Source organism: Zea mays, chromosome 8 (assembly GCF_902167145.1).
Source record: "Zea mays cultivar B73 chromosome 8, Zm-B73-REFERENCE-NAM-5.0, whole genome shotgun sequence".
In the NCBI taxonomy this organism is placed as follows: domain Eukaryota; kingdom Viridiplantae; phylum Streptophyta; class Magnoliopsida; order Poales; family Poaceae; genus Zea; species Zea mays.
The window spans coordinates 171,620,946-171,643,280 of NC_050103.1; the positions used below are offsets into that span (position 1 = coordinate 171,620,946).

The 22,335-nt window shown below is 48.5% G+C and overlaps 3 protein-coding genes across 4 annotated transcripts; 1 reads left to right on the forward strand and 2 right to left on the reverse strand.

Annotated features, from left to right (window-relative positions):
- Positions 1 to 7,619: 7,619 nt before the first annotated feature.
- On the reverse strand, positions 7,620 to 10,318 carry LOC103636423 (probable receptor-like protein kinase At1g11050). The gene has a single exon (XM_008658776.3). It carries the CDS (start codon positions 9,748 to 9,750, stop codon positions 7,807 to 7,809), a length of 1,944 nt encoding a protein of 647 aa, XP_008656998.1. The 5' UTR covers positions 9,751 to 10,318; the 3' UTR covers positions 7,620 to 7,806.
- Positions 10,319 to 12,332: 2,014 nt separating this feature from the next.
- LOC103636425 (protein DMP7) lies at positions 12,333 to 13,634 on the reverse strand. The gene has a single exon (XM_008658777.3). It carries the CDS (start codon positions 13,300 to 13,302, stop codon positions 12,619 to 12,621), a length of 684 nt encoding a protein of 227 aa, XP_008656999.1. The 5' UTR covers positions 13,303 to 13,634; the 3' UTR covers positions 12,333 to 12,618.
- Positions 13,635 to 17,709: 4,075 nt separating this feature from the next.
- On the forward strand, positions 17,710 to 21,949 carry LOC100286035 (uncharacterized). 2 transcript variants are annotated; one of them, XM_035961510.1, is made up of 4 exons: positions 17,710 to 17,864; positions 18,193 to 18,251; positions 20,886 to 20,980; positions 21,426 to 21,949. In XM_035961510.1, exons 1-4 carry the CDS (start codon positions 17,829 to 17,831, stop codon positions 21,488 to 21,490), a joined length of 255 nt encoding a protein of 84 aa, XP_035817403.1. In that variant the 5' UTR covers positions 17,710 to 17,828; the 3' UTR covers positions 21,491 to 21,949. The 2 variants fall into 2 exon arrangements, with proteins under 2 accessions (XP_035817403.1, NP_001149707.1); NM_001156235.2 differs by lacking the exon at positions 21,426 to 21,949 and adding an exon at positions 21,066 to 21,281 and having other exon boundaries at positions 17,730 to 17,864.
- Positions 21,950 to 22,335: the final 386 nt, after the last annotated feature.

Here is a 22,335-nt window from a genome sequence, read left to right on the forward strand (position 1 = left end):
GGTCTGAAGCTGAATCCAGAGAAATGTGTCTTCGGAGTAAAGAAGGGTAAATTTCTTGGATGCTTAGTTTCAACAAAGGGAATCGAAGCTAATCCAAATAAAATCGAAGCTATACTTCGAATGGAGCCACCAACTACAAGAAAAGGGGCCCAAAGATTGACAGGAAGGCTGGCATCTCTCAACAGATTTATATCCAGATCAGCAGAAAGAAACTTACCATTCTTCGAGGTGCTGAAGTCAGCCGAAGTCTTTCAATGGGGCCCAAGTCAACAAAAAGCCTTCGAAGAGTTGAAGCAATACTTGATAGATCTCACAACATTAACTCCGCCAACGCCAGGGGCTCCTCTGTTGTTATATGTGGCAGCTTCGCACTCAGCAGTAAGTGCGGCGCTTGTCCAGGAGAAGCTTTATGGCCAGCTTAAGAAGCAAGTTCCAGTGTACTTTGTATCTGAGGTCCTTAGTGTCTCAAAGAAAAATTATACAGAGCTGGAGAAGGTATTATATGCCGTTTTAATGGCATCCAGGAAGCTTCGGCATTATTTTCAGGCATACAATATCATTGTTCCTTCTTCGCAGCCGTTGAAGGATATAATGAGAAATAGAGAAGCTACTGGACGGATTGGGAAATGGGCTGCAGAGCTCAACGAATTTTACATTGATTATGTGCATAGATCTTCGATCCAGTCTCAAGCATTGGCAGACTTCATTGCCGACTGGACACCAGGGGCTCAGGATGAAGAAGCAAATAAAGATGCCGAAGTGTGGACAGTGTTTTGTGATGGCTCTTGGGGAATCTTCGGAGCAGGTGCAGCTGCTGTGTTGGTTTCACCATCCAATGTCAAAACTTGTTACGCAGCAAGACTTGATTTCAGCTGCACGAACAATATTGCTGAGTACGAAGCCCTGCTTTTGGGCCTTCGGAAATTAAAGGCAATGGGAATCAGAAGGGCAATTCTTAAAACTGATTCCCAGGTGGTTTCGGGTCATGTTGACAAAAGTTGCAAAGCTAAAGATCCGAAGCTTGAAAAGTATCTAGATACGGTCCGAAGGATCGAGGCATCCTTCGAAGGATTCTCGGTCAAGAATATTCCTCGAGGACAAAATGAGCATGCTGATTTGCTAGCTAAGTCTGCGGCACAGGGGCTGCCGTTACCTTCGGATGTGTTTTTCGAAACAATAAAGGCACCTTCAGTGGAGCTCCTTGAAAGAGCAGTCCTCAACATATCTCCTGTTTACAGCGAAGATTGGAGAACTGAAATAATCTCTTACCTTCAGGGTAAGTTCCTTTCAGATGACGAAGCTTACAATAAAAGAATAGAGGCAAGAGCTCGTCCGTATGTCATGATAGAAGGGGAATTATACAAACATGGAGTTTGTGCTCCGCTGCTCAAGTGCTTATCTAGAGCCGAAGGTATAGAGTTGATGAAAGAGATACATGCAGGCCTGTGTGGATCCCACATTGGATCTAGGCCATTACTTGGGAAAGTCTTCCGCCAAGGATTTTATTGGCCGAAGGCAGCTTCGGATGCAGCGGAGTTAGTGCAAAAGTGCGAAGGTTGTCAGAAATGTGCAAGAGATCAAAAACAACCTTCGTCTTTAACACAGCTGATACAACCCATCTGGCCATTGCAAAGGTGGGGCCTTGACTTGTTGGGCCCATTACCACCGGCTCAAGGGAATCTAAAATATGTTATAGTGGCTGTGGAGTATTTTTCCAAGTGGATTGAGGCGAAGCCATTGGCCACAATAACTTCAGCCACTGTCCAAAAGTTTTTCTGGCAGAATATTGTCTGTCGCTTCGGGGTACCGAAGGCAATTACTGTAGATAATGGAACGCAGTTTGACTCCGAAGCTTTCAGAAACTTCTGTAATCAAATCGGAACGAAGATCCATTTTGCGTCAGTCAGGCATCCGGAGTCAAATGGGCTCGTTGAAAGGGCCAACGGCATTATAATGACAGGAATAATGAAGTTAATCTTCAATCAACCCAGGGGAAAGTGGCCAGATCAGTTAATCAAAGTGGTGTGGAGCCACAATACAACAACATCAAGGTCTACAGGCTTTACCCCATTCAAATTATTATTCGGTGACGAAGCAATAACTCCGGAGGAAGCAAAAGCTGGATCAGTAAGAGTAGTAGCTTCGGCAGAATCAGGCCCCGAAGATGCTTCTCTTGTGGAAAAAGATGCTTTAGAGGGGATCAGGCTTCAGGCCGTGGAGAATATTAATAAATATCAGGCTGAAACAGTCAAATGGCGAGATAGAAAAGTCCGGCTAAAAAATATTGAGCCGGGACACTTGGTGCTTCGGAGAGTGGCTAACCCAGATACAGTGGGTAAGCTACAGTTGAAATGGGAAGGACCATTCTTAGTAGTATCTTCGTCAAGGCCTGGATCATACAGATTGAAGGACATGGATGGCAACGAAATTCCAAGGTCTTGGAATGCGGATGAGCTTCGGCGATACTATGTATAATATGATGTAATTTTTTATGCTTTTTCTTTTCATTTTCATGGCACCCTTTTCCTTTCCGAAGGGGGAGAAAGGTTTTTAATGGGGCCATCATGTGTAATTTCCTTTTTTAGTCTTATAAGAGCGAAATCCCCCAAAAAATGTAAATGTAACAGCTGAGAACGCACCATCGAGTGCAGAAACTGAAAAAGAAAAAAGAGAAGAAGCTCCAAAGACGTTCCCAAGGGAATGCAGAGCTTATACCGCCTAAGTAAAAGGCGAAGAAACTCCAAAGACGTTCCTAAGGGAATGCAGAGTTTATACCGTCTAAGTAAAAGACGAAGAAGCTCCAAAGACGTCCCTAAGGGGATGCAGAGCTTACAGCGAAAAGTCAACGCTGATATTGCCTAAGTAAGAGGCGAAGAAGCTCCAAAGTCGTTCCTAAGGGAATGCAGAGCTAATGTGTTCTTGTTTTCAAGTAATGGCTGACAATATGGCTTCGGACATATGCTTCGGACATTCATTCGTGCATTACATTACATCATAACATTCGCATGCATAAGCATTCATTCATAGCATTTGTGTTCCCAAGTGGCTGCTTCAGCAAAAAAGCTTCGGAGAAGTACCTTTTATGACTTGTTACGCTATGTTGTCTGCAAAAGTGAAAAGTTCCGTTGCTTTGGCACAAGGAAAAGTTCAGCATAAGGGAGAACTGGATTTTTACGAATCGTTGTGCAAAAGAGTAGTAGTCTTTTATGTTTTGTCATGTAAAGGAAAGCTTCGGCAGAAAAGAGAAGTAGTTTTTTATGTCATGTAAAGGAAAGCTTCGGCAGAAAAGAGAAGTAGTTTTTTATGTTTTGTAAAGAAAAGCTTCGGCAGAAAGGAGAAGTAGTTTTCATGTACAAAAAAGCAAAGCTTCGGCAAAAAGAGGAAGCGACCTTTTAAAGCTTCGTTGTGTACGAAAAGAAGGGAAGGTGTTTTTCGCCTTCGGCTCAAAATACTGGTTTCGTCCACATCAAAGCGCTTCAAGCAGAGGGTAAGAATACATTGCAAGGTATGTACAAAGTTCCTTGAAGATAGTCTAGTTGTATTTACAAGGATTGTTACAAAAATATCCTGAGTTTTCCTACAGTACACTTCTACTGATCTTCATTAAGTTTCAGCTTCGACGACATAATTTAGGCATCATCTTCACCTTCGTCATCCTACATAAATCAAGGAACCGTGAGTAAAAATCAAGTGCAAAGAAAAAGGTAAGTACGAAGTATTATCTCTTACTGGTTCAAGATGGCTTCGTGCTTCATCTCCAGCCTTCTCCCGCCCGCCTTTTGTCCATATCATTTTTATAAATCTGTTGGAGATACTTCGGGCAAGGTCAGGCATATCATCCAGGATTGATGGAGATAAGGCGAAGGTGGGTCTGTTAACAACTTTTCCATGTTCACAGCCAGCCTTCATGAAGGCTGCAGCAGTCCCTCGAGAAGCTACCCAGGCACAGAAATCACCATGCCCAGCTATGACTTCGTCGAGCTCGTCAATTTCCCCCTCAATGTGTTCGAAGGTTTGTGGTAGGTCTTCAGCTGAGGGGGTAAATTTTTCGCTGCTAGCTCCAACCGAATGAAAAATCTTTCTTAGTCGCTGAATGCACTTGCTGCTAAATTCTAGGCATTTTTCTTGAAGATTTGTCAATAATTTTCTCAAATCCGAATTTTGCTGAGCTTCGGCTTCAAGTTTTGCATTGAGATCTTGTTTTTCTTGTTCGAACTGCTCAGACTGGCGGAGAAGCTTCGTGTTCAGTTCTAATATTTTTGCTTCAGCTTCCGCCAGTAAACCTTCGGCTGCCTGGAGTTCGAAGCTCTTTTTCTCAAAAGCATCTGATTGTTCCTTTATTTTGTTTTCCAAATTTTCAATTATAACTTCATGCTTTTTATCTTCAAGATCCTGCTGCATTTGCAAAGCCTTGCTCAATAGCATACTCTACACAAACACAACCTTCGTCAGTCATGTTTTTATTAGAAGCAATAAAGGTTAAGAAACAAGTCATTCACCTTGAAGTTAGAATAAAATAAACTACCAACGACATGTTGTCGTCGGTAGCGGCTGATGTCTGACTCCAGCTTCGGAAAACCGATACTCTTTGATAAAGTACCGATGACCTTAGCCCCAGCTGAGTCCCGGATGCAGCCCAGTTGTTCATCATCTACACCCCCAAATAGGAGGGCACCTGACTTGTACCCGCAAGACTTGGCGTATTCTTTAAGTTCTTCTATTTCCTCCTTCGTCAGTTTTTGCCCAACTAAGTTCTGGAAAGTGTATGCTTCGTCATCCGAAGGGTCTTCGGCTATTTCTTTTCCTTTTTCAGGCACTGTGGCCATGGTTTTTTCAGAAGTAGCACCAGTTTCTTCCGCGGCCATGTCTTCCAAAATCTTGTTGATATTCGTAATCGTGGTTTTTAAGTTTGTATCTTCGGCTGTAGCGGCTTCGGTAGCCGCGACCCCCGAAGCTACGCCTTCGACAATTGCTGCACCTTCGGCAGCTGCCGTTTTTTGGATTGACGCCCTTGGCGGCGTCTTATCGATAACTTCAGTTACCGCAATGATTCTTTGCCGCTTGGGTTTGCTTGTCTTCGTCTGATCCGGCTTGTCCACCTTTCGAAAAAGCTTCGTCAGTTGGAGCTCTAGTGGACTTAGCTTCGTAGGCATGGGTTCAGTCATTACCTTTAAAATTTCTTCTATGTCGCTAGTAGAAGGCGGTGTGGGGGTTCTCTCTTCTTCGGATATTTTCCGTTTCGGAGTTGATATTTTCCTTTTCTTCGGAATTTTCTTCTCTGCTGCTGGTTGCTCTTCATCCTTCGTCAGAATTTCAGCCACTCTTTTTCTTTTGTGGCCTTCGGCACCCTTATTCAACTGCTCATAGTCTGGATACTCGAAGCCCAGGGCATCGAATACTCGGTTTAGCCTTCGCTTCGGTCGGGTGCCGAAGGCTGCTGTCATTAATTGATCCTCCTTTTTGGAGTAGTTCCCCAAGATTTCATTGCACATTGTCTCAACTGTGTCCAACCACTCTTTGCAGGGTTTCTTAAAGTACTTCTTGAATTTAAAGTGATAAGGCAGACGAACAAGCTCCCCATCCTTCTTCTCTCCCTCCAGCTTCGGCATCTCCCACTCTTTTAAAGTAGGGAAAACTCTGAATGCCAAAAATTCCTGAACCAGATCCCTGGTGCCAATATGTTCTGAAATAATTTCGAATTCACCCAGAGCGGCCCAGGTAGGACCCTTTAAATCGCCGATGTGGCAGTGTGGCCTTGTCTCTCCGAAGATTAATTCCAGAGGACTTTGTACCAATTTTTCTCTGTCTTCGTCAACTTTTACGTAGAACCACTCAGACTTCCAGCCTGCTGGCCATTTGCTCCGGTAGCTGATAACAGGACACTTTGTTGTCTTCCGGTAGGCAAAATTGTAACAGCCGAAGTTATCATGTAGTCCGTCTGCTCTGGCCTTCGTTTGGTAATGTAATTCGTGCGCTCGGCAGAAGCTGTCGGCAAACGGTTCCACAGCTTGGCTTCGGAGAGCCCAAATATAAACATTAAGCCTAACAATGGCGTTAGGAGTCAATTGGTGAAAATAAATGCCAAACTTTTGCAACACATCTCCAATAATTCCATGAAGAGGAAATCTCAGCCCAGCTTTTAAAAAGCTTTTGAAAATTACAATCTCATCCTTCTCTGGCTTCGGGGTAGTCTCCTCTCCTCCGAAGCGAAGTAGCTTTTTCTGATCTTCTTTGAAAAAACCTGCCTTTATCATCTTCGCAAGGTCAGCCTTTGAAACAGTTGATTTTCCAAAATCCAGGTGACTGGGCTTGCTGGGTGTAGACATGTGGTAGTCATCTCCGGAGTCAGTCCCATCAATGTTTTCTTCTTCGGCTGTTGTCGGGTTTACTTCGGTACCAGGCCTCTCTTCCGCAGCCACTAGACCGGAGCGCTGCATCGCTTCGGAGATGGGCACAGTGTTTGAACCTTCGGCTTCGTCTCCCTCACGTACAACTTTGGCAGTAGATCGAATTCTCGCCATTTGATTTTAAGTTTGGCAAGTCAGAAACTTTTTACTTTTTTCTTCTCTCCGAAGCTCTTCTTTCTGACGAAGTAAGTGTCGAGACGGACCTTCGTTCGATTTTGGGATTTAAGCTTCGGCTATGATGGAAAATTTCGGCAGCAAAACAGTGCAAATAGCAATGAATGCTGTGGTAACTTCACACCTACCTGCTTGTTTATATAGTACTGCAGGAAAGAAGGCGAAGCGGCGGAATTGTTACACCAGGCGCGCCGTAGCTTGTACCCGCTGCGCAGTGGACCGCAAGGATCAAACAGTAACTCTGCAAGGTGGGACCGACACGCGCTCGGAAGTCGGATCGTTTCTCCGCAACGAGCTCAGGGAAGGTGTTTTTTGGACATTCGGCTTCCCGAAGCTGAAGAGGTTTTTTTTTCACGGGTCAAGCTCGTTACGAAGAACGATCTAGCACCGCGAAAGGGGCTACTGTTGGGGTCGTGCTTCGGTGCGCCGAAGGTCTCACACGAAGAAGCAGCTTCGGCTGAAGTCGTCTCCAAGAGATGGCCGAAGGTCCCTTTTCATGGAGCTTCGGCGTTTTTAAACCGACATAGAGATAGAATGACCTTTTTATACATATGAGTCTGAGTTAATGCTATAAACTTTCGCAAGGGGCATAATTGTAATTTGTCACAGGCTGCGACCTGTGCCTATAAATAGATGAACAGTACCTCTGTACTGTTCACGTGAACCTGTCATTTGCTTTCGCATCACGCTTGTACCTTTGCCTTCCGCAGGACCGAAGGTACATTTGTAATTCAAAGTCATTTGTATTCATTAATACAAGTAGAGATAATCCTTTGACAATATTTAGATGTTTATTTCATATTCTATGATTTATGCAAATGCTTCATTCTTCGTTATTATGCTTACGAAGGTATGTCCTTCGTAACCTTCGTCCGAGATGCTCTATATCCCGAAGGGATATATTGTTATGGAGGACGAAGGACCTTAACACCTAACATTTCTTGTGTTGCCTTGTTCTTAATTCTTAGCATTTGCGAACAAGTCCCCAACAAAAGTGCAAGACCGCTCCATCCGGAGCCGGTCCACGATGGATGAGTCAAACCATCCAACCAAACACGCTGTTAGCTTTTCACTATATGTTGCATACAATCCATTTACATTAGCTGAAACGCTATACATCACTCTGAAATCCAGTTAACCATACACTTGCGGCAGTGTGGCACAGCATGTGAAAACTGTGGATACTCATCTTGCACGCAACCATCGTCGCCGCTGCCATCGTGCATCACCTGAGCATGTCTCCAAAGTCCACGAATGGGCCGCCGCCGCTCAGAATCGATGAGGCGCTGAAATTGGTTTCGCCTTCGTCGAACGCGATCCTCTGGCCGAACGGCTGCGGCCTGTCCGGCAGGTCGGGCACGTCCATATCCCCCTCCAGCATCCTCAGTGCCTCCGGCATGGTCGGGCGGAACGCCACCGTGACGTGGGCACACAGGATCCCGACAAGCACGTACCTCTCCATGGCCGCCACGCTGGTGCTCGGCTCCTTCCGCAGCGCCTGGGCGAGGACATCCCCCGGCCGGCCAGCCTTGGCGTGCGCCCACGCCCAGTCGGTGATCAGCACGACCCCGGACGGGTCGGACAGGTCGAGCGCGCGGCGACCGCTCATCACCTCGAGCACCAGCACGCCGAAGCTGTACACGTCGCTCTTCTCGGTGAGCTGCCCGTAGAGCGCGTACTCTGGCGAGAGGTAGCCGTGTGTGCCGGCGACGCGCGTCGTGAGGTGCGATTGGCCCTCGCGGCTCCGCCGGGCGAGGCCGAAGTCCGCCACGCGCGCGCGCATGTCCGCGTCCAGGAGGATGTTCGTCGCCTTGATGTCCCGGTGGTAGATCCCCGGCTTGACGCCGTAGTGCAGGTACTCGAGCCCCCTGGCCACGTCCAGAAGGACGGTCCTGCGCTGCGCCCACGACAACGCTGGCCGCCGCCTGCCTTGGGCGTCGTCGAAGATGTACTGGTCCAGCGAGCCCTTGGGCATGTAGTCGTACACGAGGAACATCTGCTTGCCCTCGTCGGGGTCGGGGTCAGCGTCGGCGTCGACAATGCAGCACCCGCGCAGCGGCACCAGGTTCCGGTGCCGGAGGTGGCTGATGATCTCCACCTCGTTGGTGAACTCCTCGTCGCCGCCCTCCACGTCGGGCTCGAGCATCTTCTTTACGGCGACGACGGTGCCGTCCACGAGCACGCCGCGGTACACGACTCCAAAGCCGCCGCGGCCGATGAGGTTGCGCTCGGCGAAACCGCCGGTCGCCTTCGCCAGCTCGCAGATGTCGAACATGACGGAGCCGGTGTTTGGCCGCGGGCGCGAGCGCCGCTCCTCCGAGATTTGGATGCTCCGTCTGTCCTTGGAGAGCTCATGCCTATACCTCCAGACGAGGAGAGCGACGAGGGAGACGAGCAGGAGCGAGGCGATCGGGACGGTGGCGGCTACTGCGATGTTGGTGGTGTGGGTGGCGGAGCTAGAGGTTGGCGACGAGGTTGGGGGAGGCGTGGAGAGAGCGAGGCCGAGGGCACACCTCGCAGTGACGGGGGACTCGGGGCCGGCGGAGCTGGAGATCCCGGCCGCGTAGAGCACGGTGAGGTAGAAGCAGTTGAGGGACTTGGATTCGTTGCCGGCGGCCGCGGTGAGGCGCGCCGAGGCGTCGACCCCGGCGGCGAGGCATCGGTTGCAGAGCGACATGGAGGTGACGTCGGCGCCGCAGGAGGCGTTGAGACCGGCGGCGGAGGCGTTTCCGGCGACCGCGACGTACTCCGCGGCGGTGGTGACCCCGGCGCAGTAGTCCGGGGAGATGGCGAACTGGGACTGGACCGGGAAGCAGCCCGGCACGAGGGAGGCCGGCAGCGAGAGCGGCGGCGCGGCGAGCGCCGCCGAGAAGGCGCGGAGGCAGGCCGCCGAGGCCCGCGCGGACGGGAGGCGGAAGCGGCCCGTGGCGCGGAGCCGCGACGCGAGGCCCACGGCGAACACCGAGAGGAGCGTCATGCAGCAGGCGGTGCCGTTGGTCACGGGCGGCTCGCACGGCGCGCGGTCCCACGGGAGCGTGGCCACGTAGCCCAGGTCGAGCGGGCACGCCGCCGTGGCGTTGGCGGCGCCACCGGCCTCGGCCGCCTGCGGGCGCATCATGGTGACGAGGACGAGGAAGACGGCATGCTTCCACTTCCACACCGCCGCCATCCCGGTGGGCGAGCGGACGAGAACCCGATGCAAAGCGAAAGCGGAGCTCAACTCAAGGGAGGCGGCGATGCCAATGTGCTCGTGTTATCGTTTAGTCGTGTCGTGTGTGTTTTAAGCGCCCGTGGAGTGGGTGCTCGTGGGACCAACCTGTCAGTCGGATCGAGCGAGTGACTGGCAACTTGGCATCGGATCGGAGCCTCGGATGTCGGAGCCTGACCTGTGCGAGTGTGATGTGTGGCTGTGATGGGCAGAGACACCGACGTCGAACAACAGCACGTTGACCAGTGCCGTCCTGAACTGACGACCTGTGTCTGTGTGCTTCCTGATCAGGAGAAAGGGGTGGTCAATCCTTGCAGCAATGTCCTCCGGTCATCCTGTGCGCTGGCCAGTGGCCACGGCTGACTCCTCAAGCTCAAGGAGGCAAGAAGCATGAGAAAGTTGGGTCCATGTGGGCACAAAAGACGGGCGCTTTTTCCCTCGCTCCATCACGGGGTAGCTCGCTGTCTGTCTACCTTTTGATCTGCACCGCCAACTTGACGTCTTGGATCGAGCAAAGAACTGGTTGGTATGTGTACTCCTATATCGTTTTTTAATCCTTGCGAGTATTATAGTAGTTAGCAACTCAAAATCTGTAATTAACGTCGGTAACAAGGCAAATCTGGCCGTTATCATTGCTGCCGCCAGTATGTCCAGAAAAAGGGCTCTCTAGGCATTATGACTTATGAGCGACAGAACACAGTGCAGTCGGCTGTATTTGTTTTTCCCAAACTTTCCCCCTTTATTATTCTCGAAAAAAATACTACTACTAACCATGTCTCTGTGCTCGAGAAGCGCATGGTGTTGCATTTATAGGTGCCCAAACGGGCGGCCCGGCACGGCCCGGCACGGGCCCGTTAGGCACGACAGTTAAACGGGCCGTGCCCGGTCGGCCCACGTGCCACAGATGCGGCCCAGGCACGGCACGCCGGCCTGGTAGCCGTGCCGGGCCGGCCCGTTTAATTTGCCCACGTTGTCCATTTAATCAGAAAAACTGCAAAAAAATTGGACGTAGTGGGGTTTTGAACCCAGGACCTCCCTCTTCTAAGCTGGGAGCACTAAATGTAAGAGGCTAACCAGTAGAACTCTAGCGTATTTGTTGTAAATAGCAAATATAAAATCTAAATATATATATACTATGTTTTATAAAATAAAAAAAATATAATCGTGCCGGGCCGGGCCGGCACTGCGGGCCGAGACAGCGGCCCAAGCACGGCACGGCTGTCGTGTCGGGCCCGACCCGGCACTATTAAACGGGCCGTGCTTCGGGCCGGCCCGTTAAGCACGGCCCATTTGGCCATCTATAGTTACATTGAAGACTGCATGTGTTTACATGCCCCGGTGTTGAAGTCTTTGGATAGTTTCATCAGTCTATTGGGCCACAGGCCAGTGCAGCAAGCGTCGCCCAAAAAGACTATTGTCGTAACATTTTGAATGCACAAGCATAAACATGAACCTATCACCGCTTACAAACTGAATCTATATCTAGATTTATCATAGAACAGATCTACTGATGAATCTAAAAATTACCGTAAAAAGTGTTCAGCTAACTAACACTTTCAGGTCCACGCAAGAGTATTTTAGTTAAAATGGGCTACATTACTCTTGTGGTAGGCTCCACTTGGCGCTTGGCGGTGTATATGGGGACTATGGGTTCCTTTCTTCCTCCTCTAAGAAAACACGGTTTTTTTCAGGTCTCAACCAGACACGACATAACGGCCAGTGGCGAGTCACGGCACGCTTAGGTTTAGGGTGGTCAGTTTTTACGAAGTTGAGTTGGTAGAGTAGCTCATGGCGAGTTTTACTAAAATAGTGAGTCTGGTCGTTAGATTCATGAATTTGGATTTCATAAAATTGAACTATATGTCTAACGTACAACTTTTTTACGTAAGATGACGAAGCCGTGCCAAACAGACACAAAATGCTTGGAAAATGCTAATTATATTCGCAATATGAGTTTTATTGAGTTATTTTCAATGCTGTCACGTCATCAAGAATAAGTTGAAATGAAGAATAAACAAGTTTCGCTTCATGGTTTCATAGGGTACAATATCAATTAAATGATGTATCTAAATATTAAATGATGTGTCTAAATAATCAATAAAGATGTATAATATGAATGGAGGTGAAATAAATTACTCTCGAGTCTTAACGGTGGTTCCATGTGTTTTTCCGTGTCTTGAAAATGGGTTACGTAACATGGTTTCGTCTAGATCATCTAAGCCAAGGTGCACTAGCTGCTTACACTGCACGCACCTCCGATCCACCTCCATCCACCGGGACTTTACCGAGGTGCTCTGTTCTTGAGCCTCTTCTTCTGGCCTCTGGCTGGTGGCATCCAACTATCCATGCAGGTTCTGTCCAAGGCTGAGCTGCAGTTCCTAACCATTCTCCCAGACATCCGCGCCCAAAGTCAGGGTGATCGCGGAATGCGGCAACTGGTACATGCGTCTCTATCTCCACGTTTTAGTTTCCCATGCGGGAACACTTGTGGCTAAGGCACTACGTCGTCCTGCTGGTGCTGGACGCATGCAGGAGAAGTTTTGTCTGGAAACCACTGAAGCAAATTGCAGGCCTTGAGCCTGATCCGGACGCGGAAGAATGATCAAGCAACATGTCTAGGAGCAACTACAGCTACGCTCCAGACTGCTTCTGGGACACACTTGTCTCTCCCTGCCATTCTTTGCAGCTTAGCGCTGAATGAGAAACAAATTCAGAAGAGAAACAATGCAAACCATGTAGAGTTTTCCGTGTATGTGAACTGGAGTACAAATCACGGTCAGACTTCTCCGGATCGTGCAGGCGCACAGCCGCCGCGCGGCCCGTCAAGTTTCACCGGCGCAGGTACACGAGGTCGGTGCGGAGCAGGAAAGGGTACCCGATGCCCCTCCTCCTGGACGGGAACAGCACGAAGAGGAGGCTCACCACGAAGCCGACCACGAGCGGCACGGTGTTGACCACCTTGCGGGGCACGCCGGGGTAGTAGCACAGGACCATGTCGTGGTGCGAGGCGGCGAACGTCACGAACGCCACCAGCGCCAGCGCGCTGTGGAACAGGTCCGACCACCGCAGCCTGTACAGCTCCGGCTCCCTCGGCCCCTTCCTCCTCCTCCGGTGGCCGCCGCAGAACGTGCGGATGCCCGCCGGCGTCGCCACGCCGTACCGGAGCCGGCCCGAGGCGGAGCGGAAGCTGTCGGTGAGCGTGAAGAAGACGCAGGACGCGGCGCAGAGGGCCACGAAGGCCGCCGTCAGGATGCGGTTCAACCGGGTGCTGCACTTGCCGTCGTCGGTCAGGAGAGGGGCGAAGATGGCGAAGGCCAGGATGGTGGCGGTCGGGAGGAGCACGTTCAGGCGCGCCGTGCCGCCGAGGACGAGGTTGAGGACCACGATGAAGCTCCAGCTATCGTCTTCGTCGCCGTCGTCGTCTTCTTCTTCCTCGCACGGTGGGTGTGGGTCGGCGACATCGTTGCTCCCTTGTTGGTCAATGAGGACCTTGCATTCTTCATTCTCCGCCATCGACGCTGTGGCGAAGAGCGCGTGCTCTGAGTTGCGATCACGAGCACAGGCAAGGATCAATTAAGGAGCGCAACTAAACCGATCGACAGCTGAAAAGAATCCGCCTTCCGGGTATTCTTGACGAGTTGAGTTGGACACGGAAGAAAATGGATTGCTTCAGCATGAGTGGCGAGGGCGAGGCAAGCGGTCCCTTCCCCTCACGCAGAAGCTACGAACATAAGCTTGAATGAATTGCAAAAACCGCAGATCAGCAACAAGAACCACCACAAGTGGACGGGAGACAGTTTCTTGAAGGAGCCTTCTTCAGATTCCTTCCCTGCTATCTTCTATTTTTCTATCCAAATAATACAACAGGGTCTTGTATGCCACCGTGGCGTGTATCAAAAAACTGGATCTAAGCACGTTCCGTTCTGGGCATTTCGGGATGTATAGCACAGGTTCGAGTTATTTGAGATTGTAACATTCTCGTCGCGCGGCTTCGCCACTTTATTACTCCGCAGCTGCGTATCGCCATTTTGGTATTCTGGAGCTCACGGCCGCGCCATATTGAGACAGTTAATACCCCGCGCTCTGTTACCTTCCATTAGGTATAGTAAAAGTCAATTTTATCCCTGCTTTAACCACGTTGGCGCCACTCCGGAGCTCAAAGGACGAGGATCGCTTGAGGCGGCCAAGCTTCTCGGCGTCAGCACCCCAGTCTGGTGTGCTCGGGGGGATTCCCCATTTGGACCAGCTAGAGGTAACCGGTGAGCCAACCAGGACGGAGGCGCCGGAGCCCAGGTCACGAGAGCTCATACTTCTCACGGCGGCGGCGGCGGGAAGGAGGACTGGGCCGGCGGCTGTGAGCTGCCGCCGAGTCCCACCGGCCTCGACATGGGGGGTCGTGGTCGCCGACAGCTGGGACGCCATGCTCGGCAACGCCGCTGCGGCGGCGCAGGACCAGACGTTCTTGAACTGGTTCATTGGGGCCGCCGGCGACTTGAATCAGTCAGGACCGCCGCTTCCCGTGCACCACCAGCCGCTCCTCGACAATGTGGGCTTCGGGTTCCCGGCAGCGGACCCTCTGGGTTTCACGCTCGATCCCCACCTCGGCGGCGTTGCCTCTGACATGTCGTCCCCTGGTGCGGTGTCGCAAACTACCAACAGTGGCGGCGGTGGCAACAAGGCGTCCTCGGCCTTCGGCCTCTTATCCCCGGAGTCTGCTTCCTTCCAGCCGCCGCCGTTTCCGGTGCTGTTCCAAGAAGGCATCGACACAAAGCCCCCTCTTGATACGCAGTCGCCCGGCCTCCTCCACCAGTACCGGCACCAGCCGACCCCCGCCGCAACCTTCCTCATGTCCATCCCCTCCTTCCCCAGCTACAATTAGCCGTCGTCACTCGTCCCTCAAGCTCGCGGCATACAAGACTTTCTCTGACCACTCGCCCGTGCTCCAGTTCACCAACTTCACCGCAACGCAGGCACTTCTTGACGAAATTGGTGGCAGCACGTCGTCCTGTATCCATGTCATCGATTTTGATCTTGGCGTTGGAGGCCAGTGAGCTTCTTTCTTGCAGGAACTTGCGCGGGTCCCGCCGCCGCGCGTTCTCGCCGGGGTGGACGAAGGGGCACTCCATCCAGTCGTCGGAGTACGCGCCGCGAGGAGGTCCTCGAGCGCCGTGGAGTCGTTGTTGGCCGCGAGCTCCAGTAGCCACGCAGTTACAGCCGCAGCCGCGTCGGTGTTCTCTGGCGCAAGAACACTCGAAGTCTGGCTAGGGGTAGATTAGTACGAAGGGTAATACAAGTTGCAGAAAGAGCAACATAACAGACGTTAATAAAGCGTGGAGCATTAACTGTCCTAATATGGCGCGGTTGTGAGCTTCAGAATACTAAAATGGCGATGCGCAGCTGCGGAGTAATAAAGTAACGAAGCCGCGCGACGAATCTCAGATAATTCCAGAGGTTCACGAATACTCTATCACCGGTGTTGATCAAAATACAAGGGGAGTGATCAATTGTATGGAACGGTGACTCGGCTGGCAACCTTATGGAGATGAGGTCTCGCTCCCGGAGCAACTGGCGACCCCCCGGCGCCCCCGTCGTCCGCGCCGCCACCGCCGCTACCTCTCCCTCCCCTCCTCTCTTGACCACACCGCACTCGATAGGTCAGCCAAGCTCACGCGCCAACCACCACAATCGCCCCCCGCCCCTGTCCTCGCCCCCGCTGCTCGTCTCCGCCCGCCTGCAAGCCAACATGTGTTAGACAATCTAATCACGCTCAAGCCAGGTAAGTGTCTTCTTGACAGGACCTTCTCCATTGCTATTCCTTCTCTGCTTCGGATCCTCTATCCCCTTTATGACTTCATCTGATCCATCGTACATTTGGATAACCCCTGCTTCGAGCTTGTCTTGCCCTTAGCCTCAGCGTTTCCCAACCTGAACCGTCACATGTTTCGTGTTTAGTGTTCCTGTCCGGAATGATAACGTTCGCTCAATTGTTGATTTTGAAATGATAATGTTCGCTCGAATTATAACTTAAACACACATTACAAACCGGAGTTAGCTTTAAATTTAAATTCAAATCCAAAATAAAAGGAAAAACAAATCAAACAAGAATCAAGACGAGTGACACGATGATTTATTTTACCGAGGTTTCGTTCTAAAGAACATAGTCCCCATTGAGGAGGTCAAAAAGACCGGGTCTATTTCAATCTTTTCCCTCTCTCAAACGGTCACTTAGATCAAGTGAGCCTTCTTCCTTAATCTCACGGGTCACTGAGACCCCGTAAGGACCACCACACACTTGGTGTCTCTTGCTTCGCTTACAAAACACTTGAGAATAAGAATGGGAAAAGAAAAATGCCAAGCCAAACAACAAGAGCAATAAAAACACAAAACACCCTCTCTCAAGTCCCTAATGAATTTGAGTTGATTTGGAGGCTTAGAGATTATTTGATGTGTCTTAAAGTGGAGTCTTATGCTCTTGTATTGAATGAGATGTTTGGAATACTTGGGTGGATATGAATGAGGTGGTTGGGGTATTTATAGCCCCCAACCACTTCTATAGCCGTTGGGGAGGCTGTTGGTGATGGGCGCACCGGACAGTCCGGTGCGCCACCGGACAGACACTGTTCCTTGTCCGGTGCGCTGGCACGTCACCCAACCGTTAGGGTTCGGAGTTGGGTCGACCGTTGGAGCTTTGTTTTCTTGCGGCACCGGACAGTTCGGTGCCTCTCTAACTTCCTGCTCTGACTTCTGCCGTGACACTGTTCATCTGTCAGAGTCGACCGTTGGTCCCAGAGAGTCGTTGCTCCGCTGGCACACCGAACAGTCGGTTAATTATAGCGGAGCACACCCTGAAACTCCCGAGAGTGGCTGGATTGAAGTTGTACAACCTGGTGCACCGGATATTGTCTGGTGGCACACCGGACAGTCCGGTGCGCCAATTTTCAGCACACTCAAGTTCTTTGCTCCGTTTCAAATTGAGTCCCTAACTTGAATCTTCTATTGGTTTGTGTTGAACCTTATGCACATGTAATACACGAATTCTAGGCAATGTAGTTAGTCCATACGTTTGTGTTGATTATCAACCACCAAAATTAGTTATAGGAAATAGTTAACCCAATTTCCCTTTCATTGAGCGATGAACATACGTGAGCTCACCCTTGTTGTCTCACACCCCCACAGGTCAAGAACATGCACCACAGGATGAGGCACATGGAGGATGGTGCGATGTGTTCGTGAGAGGTCTAGGTCGTCGTCTCCCAGTCAACTTTATGGTGCCAAGGATGGACTTTAGTTCGTTTTATATTTATATTTTATTTTGTAAGACTTCCGCTATGTAATAAGTACTCTAATGATATTGTGACATTTATCTCTATACACTGTGTTATTATATGTGTTGTCCTTTTTGGCGTATATATGAGATGCACCCGGGTTTATCCCTTAAATCCGGGTGTGACACCTCCCTTCTTTTACAACTAGTTTGGGAGCCAGAAAATCAGAGGGTATTTGAGGAGCTAGAATTCCTTTTCTTATTCAAAATTAAATAAGAACAGGATTCTAGCAACTCTAATACCCTTTGATTTTGTGGCTCCCAAACTAGTCCCTAGTGTCACGGGTTCCTCGCTCCCTCATTTGTCACTATTTTACGAAGAAAAAGATGAAACAAGTTTTATAGGGATGAAACTATGTTTACACTGTTTTCTAGATATATTATATTTTCCAAATAAAACTCTCTACCGTGAGACTGTTTCAACCAAGATTTTATTTCTTTTATGTTTATGTGTCATCTTGAAACTACCACCGAATGGCCTTATGAGCCATGATATGAGGCCTTTGAGATAGAAAAAAAGAGATGGAAATTGGTGTGCTAGGCCCAATCGTCCAGCCCAAAGCCCATCACATGTGCTTACTATTATAGCTGCCTCGCTCGCTTCTCTTTCGTTCACAATCACAACCTCCACGACCAACGAGGCAACGACCAAACGTCCAAACCCTTCCCCCTCCCTAGCTCCGTGCTCCAGCGGGAGTCCGCGGCGGCGGTGAAGATGATTATCCCAGTGCGCTGCTTCACCTGCGGCAAGGTAACACGCCCCTCCGGACTCCTCCTACGCTTCGCGCGTCCGGTTTGGGTTATGTTGATTCCTCTAGGTTTTGGCGTACCCCTCTGGGTCTGCAGCACTGAAGTACCCAACGCGTCGTGATTCGGGTACACCGCTTGCTAGACTACCCGACTACCAGCCGCGTCTCGAGCACGACTGCGACTTAGGGTTTTGGTGGTGACGACGTTCCTTAGGGTTTTCATTTTTCGTTAGGTTTGTTCTTATGTTGAGAATCTCGGGGGGGGGGGGGGGGAGACATTACCGTGAAAAGTGAGTTGAACTAAGGTGCGTTTGTTTCTCGCTATTTCAGGTTATTGGGAACAAGTGGGATCTATACCTCGACCTCCTCCAGGCCGACTACTCAGAAGGGTAAAACCTCGTGTCTTTTTATCACAAGCCTTATGTTGCGGTTTTATCACTGCATCTCGAGTGGTGTTTCTGTTGCAACGTGCTATGAGGTTAAGATATATGCTACTCCTGGATAACTGAACACAACTGCACAAGCCGTCAAGCCAAAAGGATAAATTTACCATGCTTCTTCTCCCTATATAGTATATATAAATAAATATTTCATTTATTAGTTCTGTCAATTCAGCTCTTTCCTAAAATTTGTTGTGAAACCTGGCATACGAGATCATTTGTACATTCTCTTCAGTGTGGTAGCTCATATTAATTGCAACACTTCAGTAATCTTTTATTTATAAAATTCGGACTCTAGGCTGTCAAGAATGACACTGCAATATGCTGTATATCTTCTTACCGACAAAGATAACCAATAGAGTGTATTGATCTGTAGTTAATCAGTAAGAGCTTAGGTACACTGATTCAGCAGCAGTAGCAGTGTGCCCTTGACTATATGCCTGACAATCGTTAACAGTTTACTGACTAGAGGTCACTGATCTGTAGGTGGATTTCTTTGTACAGAATTAAGAGATTTGTAGCCTATAAGCCTTATTTGTATGCTTTCAAATTGTCATCGTGTGGCCTCCCTACACCTACATGTTATCTTAATTCAGATTAGCTAAGATATATATGTCCGTAACTTCATTTTTTAATTTTTGTGTTCAACTAGGATCTCATGCTTAACCTTCTATTGTATTTATACATCCTGAATGTTGTTAGCTGAAATTAATCATTACTAATGCTATTTATGTTTAATAATACATTTTTTTACACCGAACTGAATTTTATTACTCATGACAACGAAATTACAGAAGTTTGTGAAACTTAAACCATTCTTATCCTGAAACCAACTACTCTCATCTTTACTTAACGCCCAGGGCTCAGATGAGGTGGCAACCACCGCACTAAAACACCAAAACGAACCCTGAGTTCAGATGATATGATCCTACATAAAGGAACATGTTTAACAGTACATAGAAGACACATTTGGGGCCTGTTTGTGAGTGAAGTAATTTTGTAGTTTCTAGGCGATACCATGATTTTTAGTAATACCATAGCATTTTTTGCCATCAGGTGTTTGGTTGCATTCTTGAAAACTATGTTTTCAAAATTATGATATTCTAGATAGTAGATACCATGATATTTTTAGAGTATTGGAAACTCCACTCTAACCCAAAGATTTCATGGCATGACTAGCTTTTGCCTAATATAATGGTTTACAATATTGTATCCAAACAATGTTTCTGAAAACCATGGTATTTTCAGAACTGACCAAAACTATAGTATTGTCATGACAATTGTAAAGTATAGTATTGTAAAACCATGGTTTTGAGAAACATTGTAGCCAAACAGGCCCTTGATTGTGAGCCCAAGATACTAAATCCATTAAACAAGTGGACACCTATCATGGGTGCAGTGGGCTAGGCCATATAGGCTGGTCAGTTAGTATTAAAGGTTCATTAGGGTTTTGGTTAGAGATAAGATGAGCTATCTTGCTTTGGGAGTCGAGTAAGGCTCTAGCGATACAAGGAGGGGTATTGTATCAATTAAATCAAGCAAGAAGAAATGGCTATAAAAGGTTGTCTCTAGCTGATCGTGCTTATGGTCGTGCAAAACACTGTTTTGCACTATAGACTGCACTATTTATAGAGTGAAGTTTAAAATAGAAGATGAGATGGGAGATAGGATGAGGTTGTCTTCGGTGGAACGTGTAAAATAGGGGACGCGGAATTGTAGATGACACTTTTTGACACTGTTTGCAGAGTAGAGTTTGAAATAGGAATGAGATAGGGAATGCGATAGAGGATCTATTGGAGATGACCTAAGTTGCTAGAGACAGCCTAAGGAAAGGTGGTCTTTCAAATATCAATCAATCAAGGAAGAAATAGATCTATTATCCCAGTCCCCTTCTATCCCTACCCTTAAGGTGGCTGTCTGATGTCGGGCTTCTTAAGTTGGGGCCATCCGGATCAAAATCCATAAGATCTTACTATATGGAAATGTACCTCCATGTCTGCAATTCTTCATATATGTTTATTTGTGATTTTTCCTCCAACATGCTGGGGAGTGGGGAGCTACATATCATCATATCAAGAGCCAGCCTTATTCTTCTGACGTGAGGGCAGATAAGATGGGATAATCCTTTTGAGCCTGCTCATACTCCAAAACTGCATCTCCTCACTAATTAGCGATAGCACTTCTGCTAGGTTAGGAGACCCTAAAGCAAACACTGGTTGCCGTGGTTACAAATCGACCATGCTCCTAAGAGATGGAGTTGAGCCCCTTCCTAACTTGTCCATCTACTGTCTCGTTTGCACTATTGGCACCAATCATTCAAGGAAAGCTCATGTCAACAATAACCTAAATATACTAGTGTATTAAAAAATTTTGTGCTATGTGTTGCAGTTGGTAAAGATTGTGACCTACTCAGTTCCCTGAGCATATAAGGGCTCCAAATCCTTGTTACTGATTGAATTGTATTTTCTGTCAAGTATCGTTAAAAATTATCCGTCTTCTGTATCCACAAATTCCATTCATCATAATGCTATGACATAAACTGATAGCATCCATGATCTTAATTTCTGTGCTTTCTATTGCCAGGGATGCTCTGGATGCTTTGGAATTGTTCCGCTACTGCTGCAGGCGAATGCTCATGACACATGTTGACCTCATTGAGAAGTTGCTCAACTACAACAGTAAGTTGATTTTTGAGTTGTTATTCACGTTGTGATTTTCATTTATGGCTGCACCACTTATAGATGTATCAATCTTTATTTTCAGCCCTAGAGAAGACCGAGACAAGTTAAGCGAGCACATCATGCTCCAAAAACACTACTGTTTGGCAGTATCATAGAGCTTAGGTAGTATGTTGTCTCTTCTCTATCAGTAGAAATGGGTTGTGAGTGTGAACATGCTTTTCAAGGACTTTTCATGCGACAGTGCTTGTTGCCACCTATGCAACGATGTTGGATATTTTAAGTGATATAATTGCTAAAAGAAAGCTAATGTATTTGTGTGAATTGGGTCGATAATATTTCGTTGACAGATGTGCGTTTTTGGTTGGACTACATTTAGTGATGCATGCTGGTACATATTTTATTATTGTATTCTATAACTCTAATCGACATTTCTGATACATAGGAGATATTGCTGTCTCTATATCCGAAGTATTAATATTATTCAATCACATGCGGCCGTTCTGGTAGACGTTCTAATGATGTCCATCAGGCGATGGCGTTACTTGCCAGTACCAGACAACCAAACATCAATCAACGAAAGAGACTTGAAAGGGCAAGGGCAATATCGAGAGTTTACCTTGAGACTGTCTTTGTTGCCTCGCCAACTCATCTTGAGCATTGCCGTCTGGTAAGGTATCAGTCCGTGGCCAGAAAAAATAGGCAACGGTGGAATACATTATGCTGCTTTGGTTCAGCCACAAAAGAGGCAACGTTAATGGGAATATCTACCCTAGGTATCTGTTACATGCAATGATCAGCGGGTTTTGTTTGGTTGCAACCGAGGTGAACAGCTTGGCATTGAATCACGACTAGTGGGGAGCGGTAATGATTTTTCACAAGTCTGTAACAGATGTCACGGTGATTGATTGCAGCCTATTACAACCAAACATAGGGTTATGCAATATTATAACCAAACATAAAGTTACGTAAAAGATACCGATGTAAATTGATTACTTACCTAAATTGTCGAACCAAACATCACCATATTTCCCTAAGTTCTCTTCGGTCCGGACGGACGGCGCACGCGCACTCCTCCCGTTTTCCCGTCCCCGCGTCCGGAGGCGAGAAGCGCAAACAAGCGGTTTAAAATATTACGGCCCTGCTCCAGCCGACGGCGCTGCACAAACTACTGCCACGATCTACGCGAGCTGGACCTTGGCAGAAGCTTCAGGCTCTCAGCGACCGGTCCTTGTACGCTCAGGCGCCCAGGTGCCCTCGTCTCAACATCAGCTGGGTGCTCCAGTTTCAGCGACGCGGCTCTCGTGTTCCTCTCTAGCCAGTGCAAGAAGCTCAGATGCTTGAATCTGTGCGGG